Source organism: Dromiciops gliroides, chromosome 1 (genome assembly GCF_019393635.1).
Source record: "Dromiciops gliroides isolate mDroGli1 chromosome 1, mDroGli1.pri, whole genome shotgun sequence".
Taxonomy (NCBI): Eukaryota; Metazoa; Chordata; class Mammalia; order Microbiotheria; family Microbiotheriidae; genus Dromiciops; species Dromiciops gliroides.
The window spans coordinates 429,847,522-429,859,878 of NC_057861.1; the positions used below are offsets into that span (position 1 = coordinate 429,847,522).

The 12,357-nt window shown below is 40.2% G+C and overlaps 1 protein-coding gene across 1 annotated transcript in view; it reads left to right on the plus strand.

The window, feature by feature from the left end:
• The first annotated feature begins 4,880 nt into the window (after positions 1-4,880).
• The window catches only part of AP3B1 (adaptor related protein complex 3 subunit beta 1), a 336,292-nt gene continuing 328,815 nt past the window's right edge, over positions 4,881-12,357 (plus strand). Inside the window, 1 exon segment of the mRNA XM_043972455.1 lies at positions 4,881-5,167. Within this exon segment, the coding sequence (XP_043828390.1) occupies positions 5,040-5,167 (128 nt within the window). The 5' untranslated portion in view covers positions 4,881-5,039.

A 12,357-nucleotide genomic window follows, 5' to 3' on the forward strand; every position in this document is an offset into this window, starting at 1 on the left:
TGTCACACCAAATCCTCATAATCTCCAAGTTATGTGGAACAAAGAGCTTTTGAAATTTGGAGACATAGAAGAATGCATCATCCCCATTGTTCTGTCTGTTACCGAAGTTACCCCAAAGACTTTTTTTTTTCAGTGAACTTATAGTGGAGCTTATATCACAATATGGTTTTTTTTTTCCAATTACAAAAAGCAGCTATTTTATTCCCCTGTAGTAATAATACACAGAAAAGTAAATATAAGAGAATAATAGCAGAATAGGCACTTGTTACAGGACCATTTCTATCTGAACTCCATTGAAAAATATGAAAAAAAGATAATCATTACTACTAATAATTATTAAAATATCATTTACTATTTTAAAACATGCTTTAAGTGGCAGGTAGGTGACATGATGTATAGAGTGCTGGCTCTGGAGTCAAAAACATCTGAGTTCAAATCCAGGTGTGGACAGGTGTTGCCACACAGGTGTGGCAACTCATCAGCTGTTTGCTTCAGGTTCCTTAACTGAAAAATGAGGAGATAATAATAGCACCTACCTCTCAGGGTTGTTGTGAAGATAAAATGAGAAAATATTTGTGAACCTCTTTCTATATGCTAGCAGTTAAGAAGATGGAAGGAAGGGCAGGCAACAAAGGACAGATATAGAAGTGTGAAACTGTAAGGACAGTGTCAAGAAAGCTAAGGACATTTACAAAAGGTGGTTTAAAATTTTTTTTTTATATACAGGAAAAAGAGAAGCATAGAAGGAAGAGCATGATTTCTTGGGATAAATGCAACGATGATGATAGAACGCAGAGGTGCTTCTTGTCTTATTTTGCTTTAGTTTCCTCTGCCAAGGAGAATGGTTTTTGGATGGGAAAGGCCAGAACTAAAATGGCTAATAGCAAATAATCCTCAAGATAGCAGAAAGAATGGAGTCAAAGAATCTGGGTGTGAGTCCTGGCTCTGCTGCTTACTGTTTCTGTGACCCTGAACTTTAGGTTCATTATCTCTAAAATGAAGAAGTTGGATTAGATGACCTCTAAGGTCCCTTTTAGCTCTACATTTATGATATTATGACCCTAAGCTAAATAAGGAGATAATAAGGGAGCAAACACCTAATTGCTTTTGATAGGTTCAGGTGACCTAGCTTGAAAGAACCCCATTCTCAGGTGCAGAAAGAATTGAAAAGTGTGATTGCTCAATCATTGTCAGTGTTATTTGAGAGATCATGGAGTATGGGCTGGGGGTGGAGGAAGGGGAGGCAACTGCAATATTGGAAAATTATCTATATTTGCCCTAATTTCAAAGAAGGGAACAGAAGATAGTCTGCAAAGTACTGGTCAGTGAATTTGACTTCAATTGCTGTAAAAATGATAGAATCTAACATTAAAGGGATGGTTAGTGGATATATAGCAAAGGAAATAGCAATCATAAGGGACCAGCATGGCTTCATCAAGAACAGGTCATGCCAGAAAAATCTTCATTTATTTCTCAAAAGAGATAAAGGATAAAATGGTAGTAGATGAGGGGGATACTCCTGATACAGTTTACTTAGGATATAGCCAGGCATGTGCTGGTAAATGTTTAAGAGCCATGGTGGTCTGGTGCCCATAATTGTGAGAAACACTTTTAAGCTTAATCTGCATTATTAACATATCTTTATTACTTTCTTAAGTCTAGAAATCAACAATCAGCTCATTTTACAAATGAGAAAACTGAGGCAAGCAGGGTCAAATGACTACTTGCCCAGAGTCACTGAGCTAGTAAGTGTCTGAGGCCACATTTGAACTCAGGAAGCTGATTCTTCCTGACTCCAAGCCCAGCACTCTACCCATTTTGCCAACATGCCCATTTTGCCTACATGCTCAACAACAAAGCACACATGCCTGGGTACAGCAGAGCATTTCAAACCTTTTATGATATGTTTATAAAAATGACGGAAAGATGTGGTTTAGAGCCTAACTTCTTAAACTGTGTGTCATGACCCCATATGGGTTGCAAAAAATTTGGCAACTGTAAAAGATTATATATACCTATTTTATACACCTATATAGCTAGGGTTGTGTAAAAATTTCTTGGGCAAAAAAGGGGTCATGAGTGGAAAAAATTTAAGAAGTACTGGTCTAGAGTAGACTCTAGAGCAGTAGTGTCAATCTCAAATAGAAATGGCGCCACTAATCCACACATCAGTATTCCTGTGAGCCACCTATTGACTTAGAAAACCACATATTAACATTATCTTTATTTTATTCCATTTTTAATATATTTTGTTAAATATTTTTCAATTACATTTTAATTTGGTTGGGCAGTTCTTGGCCTGCCAGGGGCTGTATGTTTCATACCTCTTTTCAGTAGAAGTGTCAAACTTGTAGCCAGCAAAACTCTGGAGTGTAGCCAGAAACAGACCCAGGTATACAGGTGTATAAAATTGGTATACATAACCTTTTACTGTTGCCAAATTTTTGTGTCCCTCATATTAGTTTAAGATGCTAGGCCTAGAGCTACTAGTACACCCCCTCCCCAAAATACCCTGTAATCATTTTGCATATAATCCTGTATATACTTTTTTGGTCTACATTTTGTCTCCCTATTAAGAATTAAAGCTCCTTGAGCCCAGGGTACTTTGTCTAGCACATAGTTAAGTGTTTAACAAAGGATTGTTAATTGATCAGTCAATTAACTATCTGGGAACCTCAGAGACTTCACAAAGAAGTCCTGCCTAGTCCTTCATCTCTGGAAAATAAGTTAAAGAGAGAGAGAGCGAGAGAGCGCGCGCAAGAGAATGTGAGAGAGACAGACAGACAGACAGAGGGGAGTGGTGGGGTAGAGGGGGAGAGAGAGAGAGAGAGAGAGAGAGAGAGAGAGAGAGAGAGAGAGAGAGAGAGAGAGAATGAGGATGAGTTTCGTGTACTCATTTTTTCCCATTTTCTTTTCTTTTTATTCTGAACTTAAACACCAAGTAAAACTAACATTTCTATACACAATATGGAACAGGAGAGTAGATTGTTAATGAAATTTTTGATTGGTATTATGTAGAGTTTGCTTTTCTTTTAAAGTATATTTTTAAAATTTTCATCTATTTATTTACTTTACAAAAGTATAATAAATTAAATATGTCACTTTTAAAGCCGCCCTACTTGTGATTCCCTCTTGCCTTCCTTTTTTTTTTTTTTTTTTTAGGGAGGGGGGAATCCTTGTCTCCCTACCTTTTGAATAGTATTCTGGATGAGGACTGTCCCCTTCTCTTTCCACAGGAAGCCACCAGCTAAGGCATTGGGGGGAGAGTTCTGATTAGTTTGGCTGTACTGTTTCCACAGTAACAATATAACGCTATGTCAACTAGAATCCAAAAGACACAAAATTGCACACGCCTCCACTTCTGGCTCCTGTCATGTGAGAGAGGGAGGGACCGGTCCGCCAACCTCGTGTCTTGGAGTAGTCTTCAGAGCAGGAGCAGCCACTTCCGGGTTCTAAAGTGACCAATGCTGACCCAGCCCCAGAGCGCACTCTTAATTCCGCTGATCAAAGTTTCTGGACATGTCAGCACCTGAGACCCAGTTCTCTGTGTTTTCAGTGCCTCCGGGCGGGGAGAAAAGGGCAAAGTGAGGGGTTGTACATTAACTTGACTTAAAACTCGTGAACTGGTAGGAAAGAGTTTGACTACCGATCGCAAGTTAGCGGCAGTGGGATTCCACGAAGGTCAGGTTTCTAATGTGGAATGACTCATCAAAGTGTACCCCATAGATACCCTTGTATGTGGAGCCATTGTGAAAATGCATCCTTTGAAGGACCGCTCTCCTGGGGGCTGGGGTAGTTTAGTTGTATCATCCGAAGATGATCAGTTACCAAAGTGCCCCTCCTGCATTTCTTTTCATCTTGATACCCACCCAGATGAGATTTGGTAGTTAGATTTGTAGTGGTAATAATTACGTTATAGACATATATGCACACGCATGTACATATATGCACACGTATGAGCGCACAACGCAATGTACACATGTGTTATACATGCATATCTGTTAGGCACACACGTATATATCATATTTATACGGGAGTTTAAGGTTTGCAAAGTGCTTTCAGCAGACAGCGAAGGAGGACTTTGGCGGGCGGTTGTCTCGCGTTAGAATGTCTCCCGTACACTAATGATTAGCTAATCAATTCTTATAGGAATTTCTTTGCAGAGCTTTCTCAAGGATGGCGACTCTCAAAAACAAGTGTTATTTGAGGAGAATCGTGGTGCGGTCTTGAGTGAAGAGTGGAAAGATCTTGGTGAAAATACAGGATTTATGAAAAATGGGAGGGAAAAAGAAAAGAGGAAACAGGTGTTAGAAAAATAAAGCAACATTGGTCAAAGGAGAAGAAAAGCTTGCATAAAGTGACAACGTAGTGACGATGGGTTTTATTTTCCAGTTAACAAGCATTTACTTTCCCTTCCACCCCCAGTGAAAAGCAAAAAAGAAAAGCAAAACTCTTGTAACCTATATAGAACAGGCAGAATAAATTGCGGAAATGGGTTTATCAAAGGAAGGTCAGGAGAATTTCGGCAAATAATTTGCTTACACAGTGCAAATCCAGGCAAAGGAATCCTTAGCCTCAGACAAGCGCCAGTAGCTTAAAAAAACGTGTCCAAAGTAAAACTTCCCCACCCATAAAAGCCCTCTCCCAAACCGTGGGGAAAAGATTCTTGAAGGTAATAAAAGCACTCGGTCGGACCAACCCCAGGCTTTGGATTCCAGCGCAAACTCCGAGTTCCGTGAACTCCTCCTTCAGAGCTGCAGAGAAGCCGGCTGGGGCGCCGATTGTGCTGAGCATGCGCCGGAGCCCGGACTCAGGGCTCCCATGGCCTCGACGAATCCCAAAGCGCCTGCGCGAACGTCGCGGCCCCTGAACTAGTTTTGTTCCGGGAGCCTCCGGAGCGCGAGGGAGTAGCCGAGATCCCTGCGGCCGGACGCGAGAGCTCGAGCGGACAGAGCGCGAGGCTGACAGTCCCGGACCCACGAGAGTGCGAGAGCTCGGGCGGGCGGGCGGGCGAGCGCGCGCGCGCCGAGGCCAAGACCATGTCCGGCAACAGCCTCTCCTACAATGAGCAGCTCGCCGGCGGCGAGCCGCCCGAACTGGGCCAGGAGGCCACCCCCGCCACGTCCCCCTCGGGAGCCTTCGGCCTCTTCAGCAGCGACTTGAAAAAGTGAGGAGCCCGGGGAGGGGGTGACGCGTGTGATTATCCCCATTTTGCAGATGAGGAAACTGAGGCTCAGGGGAGGTGCATTCTTAGTACGGTCCTGGGACCGCGTTGGCGACTTTTGGGGTCGGGAGCAGGAAGGAGGTGACGGTTGCGGGGTTGTGGAGATCAATGATAGGTCTGTCAGTCGCTGGGAAGGCTAATTGGGAGATTGGGGGGAAGTTGGGCTGGTTAGGAGGGGACTTGTGCCTGGTTCCTGGAGGGAGGTGGGGGGCGTGCTGAGAGGAAGGAGAGGGCTTTAGAGCTGCAAGGGACCTCAGAGGCCAGGGAGACCAACTCCTTCGTTTTGCAGATGAGGAAACTGAGACCCGGGGTTGTAAAGTGACTTACTTGCCTTGGGTCACACAGCTGGTGTCGGACGGGGATTTATTTGAATCTACTGTCCTCCTGACCCATCAATCAACAAGCATTTTATCAAACACTGACTAGGTGTCAGGCACTGTGTTAAGCATTTCACAAATATCATCTCATACTATCTAAGAATTCCAGTGCCTTATTCGGGCCGTCTAGTCCTAACCTTCCACCCCTCCTCCCTTTTCCTTTTATAAATGAGAAACTGAGACCTAAAGAGGTAAATGATTTGCTCAGTCACAAAGGTAGTAGTAGCAACCCCAGGATCCAAAACACTGGCATTCTGACAAGTTTCTTAACTTCCCTCTCTAGACCAGTGTGAAATGAGGGGGTTGGACTAGATGTCGTCTTGGGCCATTTCAGGCTCTGAATCTGTGGTCCACCAATTCCAAAGCTATTTCAATTTCAAGGGTTTTAGGGGTGTATGTAATGAAAGTTGCTTTTCAAGGTGTAAGGTCCTTGGTTGATACTAAAAAGCAACAAATCTAAAGGAAAATATGAGCATGTCCTGAGATTTTATCTATTACTAATTATAGGGTTTAAAATAAAAAAAATTACATGGTTGGACGTGGAAAATGTAAGTGGAAAGGAAATATCTCCAGTTTCCATTCAGTTTATGATTGCCTAAGTCAGGAGACCCGGGTTTTAGCTTGGCCTCCACCATTTACCAGCTATATGAAGTTAGCCAAGCCTCTTCTTATCTTTGCTGGGCTTCAGTTTGCTCATCTGTAAAATGAAGAAGTTTGATTTGGTCCCAAAGAGCCCTTTCACCTTTAAGGATTTTGGGGGGGGGGCAATGAGGGTTAAGTGACTTGACCAGGGTCACACAGATAGTAAGTGTCAAGTGTCTGAGGTCGGATTTGATCTCAGGTCCTCCTGAATCCAGGGCCAGTACTTTATCCACTGCACCACCTAGCTGCCCCCTCACCTTTAAGTTTTTAACTTAGTTCATGGAGGGTTTTGTTTTTTTTAAGAAGGGGCATACTTAAAAGTATTTAAATGACATTTTAAGATAACTTTAAATTTCAATAATTCACATTTGTACTGCTTTAAAGTTTATGAATTGACTTGTCATATAACACTGAGGCAGTGAAAGTAATATTCCTTTTTTTTTTTTTAAACAGATATGGCTCAGGAAGGAGAGGTTCCTGGGATCATAGATTTAGAGCTGAAAGGGACCTTAGAAATCAGAGTGGGGGGGGTGGATTTAATTGATCAGATTGATCATGAGGCATCCCAAAGAATTACAAGACTCTAACTCAGTTTCCCAAGTTTTATTGAAATACTGTGACCACAGGGAGACCACCAGACAGGTGTATCAAACAGGGAGAGGAAAATGGTTATATTTATAGTGAGAAAAAGTAGGTTATCTTCTCATTATCTTCATCTTCTCCTTGTGGGAGGTTCTTGGGAGGTCTTATCCTAATTTGGATTTCCTGGGCTCCTAAGACAGCCCCTGAGGCAGGTACCATTTTCCTTGGAGGTGTGCTTTTGGGGTTTACATGTCATAAAGTGAACCTAAGGACACATTTGACCTTTTCTGCGCATGTTCCTAAAGACATGCTTAAACTTGTCAGAGCCAGAGGGTCTCTGTGTTTTGGATAACTCTTTACTTAAGATCTGGTTTCTAGGTGTCCTGTCATCTAGGAATATTAATGACTATTAATGGTCCCTAGTTACAGTCTCTGTTGATGGTGAGGGTTGATAGGGACAAACTCTCTTGGTTACTGTAAGAACACAAACCTTAGTTTCTCTGGGGTTTTTGTTGTTGTTGTTTTTTTTTTTTAGTGAGGCAATTGGGGTTAAGTGACTTGCCCAAGGTCACACAGCTAGTAAGTGTTTAGTGTCTGAGGCCAGATTTGAACTCAGGTACTCCTGACTCCAGGGCCGGTGCTCTATCCACTGCACCACCTGGCTGCCCCCTTAGTTTCTCTGTTAAGCCTTTTAGGTACTATTGATAAGGACTCAAGCCTCAGTTTATCTGTTAACCCTTTTAGGTTATCTGTTAACCCTTTTAGCCTCCTCCATCAAGTCCAACTTCCTCTTTTTATAGATGTAGAAATTTTGGCCTAAGTGGTCAATTGCTAATGAATGTTCACATAGCTAGTGTCTGAGACAGGATTTGAATTTAGGTGCTCCAAATCCTGTGTGATGAACACTACAACATGCTGCTTTGTGATTTTTTTTCCCTATGGTTCTTCAACTAGCAAATATCAGAAGTGAGACTTGAATCCAGGTCTCCTGACTCTAGATGTTGGACTTTTTCTATTCTATCCATGGAAACTATCTTTTTCTTTTTTTTCTTTTTGGTAGGGCAGTGAGGGTTAAGTGACTTACCCAGGGTCACACAGCTAGTAAGTGTCAAGTGTCTGAGGCCTGGATTTGAACTCAGGTCCTCCTGAATCCAGGGCCAGTGCTTTATCCACTGCACCACCTAGCTTTTCCCCTCCTTACTCCCAAACTGTCTTACCCATAACTCTTAACTTGGCTCTTTCTCAAGCATAGAAGACATAAAGGATGTGCTTGACTGATGTCAAAAAGCATTTTATTAAGCAATTATGACGTTCCAGGCATCATGCTAAGTAGTGAGGATAAGGAGATAGGCAGGTCCCCATGAAATTAATGTAAGAACCATAGGAAAGACTCCTAAACTTTGGGTTGATGTTTTGTAATGAATTTCTGGAAATAAGGACAAAAATCAGATTGGATGAGAAGTGCAGGCATTGTGATCTATGTGCGCTACTGGAAGAGTACCCACATTAGCTACTGGGATCTGGTGAAATATCACATTCATGGAAGTATTGAAACAGCCACTATAATACCTAACCCAGTATTAGGCACGTCTTAAGACCTTTTTTTTTTTTTTGTAGGGCAATGAGGCTTAAGTGACTTGCCCAGGGTCACACAGCTAGTAAATGTCAAGTGTCTGAGGCCAGATTTGAACTGAGGTCCTCCTGAATCCAGGGCTGGTGCTTTAACACTGGACATCTAGCTGCCCCCTTAAGACCTTTTTTTTTGGGGTTTGCTTTTTGCTGAGACATTTGGGATCAAGTGACTTGCCCAAGGTCACATAGCTAATAAGTGTCAGTTGTCTGAGGTCAGATTTGAACTCAGGTCCTCCTGACTCCAGGGCTGGTGCTCTTTCCACATCTTAAGACCTTAATAAATACTTGTTGAATAGAATTAAGAGTTTGTAATTGTGATTGAGAAGTTAATCATTTTTTGCAAATTTCAAAAACTTAATTTTGGAAGTAACTGAAGTTTTCTTTTAAAAACTTAAAAAATTAATGAACAATGGAAAAACATTTCCACATACAAAGTAGAATAGAAAAAGGATTATATTTAAAAATTCTAATTTATTACATGCAGTTTGCTTTTTAAAGAAAGCATCTTATCAATTCAACTTGCTTCTTGTAAAGCTGTCCTTTTCCTTTCAAACTTTATTCTGTTCTTTTCTGAGAATTTTAAAAAATGCTTCAGACACACTTTTTTCTTTTTTTGCAACACAATCCCTAACTCTACTCTTCTCCAAATTAAAAAAAAAAACCACAACTCTACAAACCTTGTAGCAAATAAGCTTAATCAAGCAAAAAAATTCATACATTTGAGATGTCTCAAAAGGTATGTATCATTCTTAACCTTGAGTCTATCACTCCACTGTTAGGAAGTGAATAGCATGCTTCCCTTCCTCATTAGTCCTCTGTAGTCATGAATGGTCAGCAAATTAATCAGGTTCCTAACTCTTTCAACATCCTTTTTTCTTTACATTGTTGTCATTACTATATAAATTGTTCTCCTGGTTTTGTTCACTTAATTCTATCATTTCATACAAGTCTTCCCAGGTTTTTCTGAATACATAATTTTTTTTTCATTGCTTATGGCAAAATAATTCAATTAGGTTGCGATTTGTGCTTATGATGAATCCTACAAAGTGGTGGTATTATTCCGGTTCTCCCTGTATGTTTACATTGGGCTGGAAGAAGTTCCCAATATTTTACGTAATTGCATAATTTTTGAATAGCATGAATTCGAATACGTGAAACCACTTCATAGGATTCATTATTCTAAGTAATGAAGACCTAACTGTATTTCATTTTATTTATAGACCATAATTTGTTCAGCCATTTCCCAATTAATGGACAAGTAAGTTTTCTTCTAATGAAATAGAGGCTCAGTGTATTTTATAATTGTATTTAACTATTAAACAGATAATAGTGCCCTGTTGAAGTACTTTTTTAAGTGATTAAAAGGAAGAGAAAATCATGGGTGTAGTATGTAGATTGTCCCCTTCTTCTTTGCTCTCCTTATGCCCATGGTGAACACATAGGAATTTGAATACTATCCTTTTTGTTTGTTTTTGGTTTTTTGTGGGGCAATGAGGGTTAAGTGACTTGCCCAGGGTCACACAGCTCGTGTTGAACTCAGGCCCTCCTGAATCCAGGGCCAGTGCTTTATCCACTGTACCACCTAGCTGCTCCTGAATACTATCTTTTTTTTTTTTTTTTTTTGGTGAGGCAATTGGGGTTAAGTGACTTGCCCAGGGTCACACAGCTAGTGTTAAATGTCTGAGGCCAGATTTGAACTCAGGTATTCCTGAATCCAGGGCTGGTGCTCTATCTGCTTCGCCATCTAGCTGCCCCAATACTATCTTTTTTTAAGAATTTAGTTCAGTCTTTTAATTTGGGGTCCATGAACTTTAAAAAAAAAAGTTTTGATAGCTATTTCAGTGTGATTGGTTTCCTTTATAATCTTAAGTATTTTATTAATTTAAAAGCATTCTGTGGAATCCAAAGAGTTCATTAGATAGCAAAAGGGGAGGTCCATGACACAAAAAAGATTAAGAAGCTCTAATTTAGATGTTTATTATGATTTGTAGCAGTATCACCAACTGCCTGAGTTAGTGATTTGAGGCAAATATTATTTTTCTTTTACTTGTGATTCACCTACCACAATGATTTTTTAATGCATAAAAACTCCGTCATCCCTTCTTTATTTTCATTCTGCAGCAACTTCCATTGTGCTGGGTAGGACTGCTCTGCTTTAAGAAGTGTATGGCTTTGGGCCTAGCTATGGGTGACCTGGTTGTGGTTTCTAAGGCACTGCAAAGGCAAATTTTAAGCATTTTATGGAAACAGGGAGCAGAATCATAAAATGTAGTTAGGAGAGAATCTTGAACCCACCTCTCATTTTCATGATGATGACCCAGAGTCTCTGGGACATTGTAACTTGTCCAAAGTCATCTCGTCACATAGGTGGTAAGATAGGATTTGAATTTTGGCTCAGTCATGCCACAGTCAACCTCCTTTCCATTGAACCATGTCTTAGGAGAAAAATTACTTTATCCATGGTTGATAGTCCATTCCGAATAGGAATTGGAAATAATTGGTTCCTGAGCACTCAGTACAGTTCATGTGAAGGCAGTAAGGAGGCAAATACTTGTTCTTTATGAGGCTCTTACTTTTTAAATTGTAAAAAAAAAATTTGGGGTTAAAATACCATATCTTCTTCTTAGAGCTTCTTGTTTTTAATGACATCTTTTCCTAGGTTAAAATTTCTTTTTCTTTCTGCCTGGTCTTCTGTTTCATTAAAAGGGAGTTAGGGAGAATATTGGCAGTTTTAGAGAAACTGCTAATTTCATTATTTCATTTCTGTCAACCCTGTAAATTAGATGATGTTTTCAAGATTTGGATATATTAATCTCACAGTACTTCTCAACTTTTTTTTTTCTGAATGCTCATTGTTGTTGTTTGTCCTTTATTCTGGAAGAGGATCATGACATCAGGGTGATGTCATGACTTGCACTGAATTGGATTTTTAAGTGAGGGAGGGCTCTGCAAGGTCACCAACTCACTCTCTTCTCTAGAACCATTTGGGTCCAGTGGCAAGATATAGATCCTGATCTATTTGGAGATGGCCCCGATGTTTTTTTTGTTTTGTTTTTTGTTTTAAATGCATTTGGGGTTTAGTGACTTGCCCAGGGGCACACAGCTCATAAGCGTCTGAAGTAAAATTTGAACTCAGGTCCTCCTAACTTTAGGGCTAGTTCACTGTGCCACCTAGCTGCGCCAAGTTTTCTGTTATTCTCCTCTGCAGTGATTTTGCAAATGAACCAGTTTTGTCTTTGGCCACTGTATTTCTTATCACAATGAAGATTAAATGTTTACTTGTTCAGGCAGTTTCAGGTTCTTTTGATTTTTGTTTTGGTGACTGTTTTGCTTGGTTAGACTTCTCTAAGAAATGGTGATCCACAAGGTTTTTTGTTCATTTGTTTTTTTCAGAGGTATCTTTTTTTTTTTTTAGGTTGGATTAGAGCTGCTGTAGTTGTATGTACATTGTTGTTTCTCTAGTTATTCTTTCTTATATCACATTTACTGTGATCTTTTTATTAACCAGTGGAAGATTTCACTACATATAGATAGCTGATTCTGAAATGACTATTGGGCCTAGCTAGGGCCCAATAACTATGACCAATAATTTCCATTCTGTTAAGGTATAGTCAGTGCTTTAGTGGATCTGTGTTCTTTTATATATGGATATTCCTATTACCTATCCTCGTCTTCTTAACCTGTACAGACTCTTTTCTATGTCCTCCCACAAATTCTCTTTTTCCCTTTTATTTTCTTAATTACATGTAAACAAAACATTTTCAAATTTGATCTTTTTTAAATGTTGAGTTCCAGATTCCCTCCCTCCCTATGTTCCTTTACCCCTCCTTGAGAAGGCAAGTGATTTGATACGGATTATACATGTATGGTCTTGCAAAATATGTTCACATTAGCCATGTT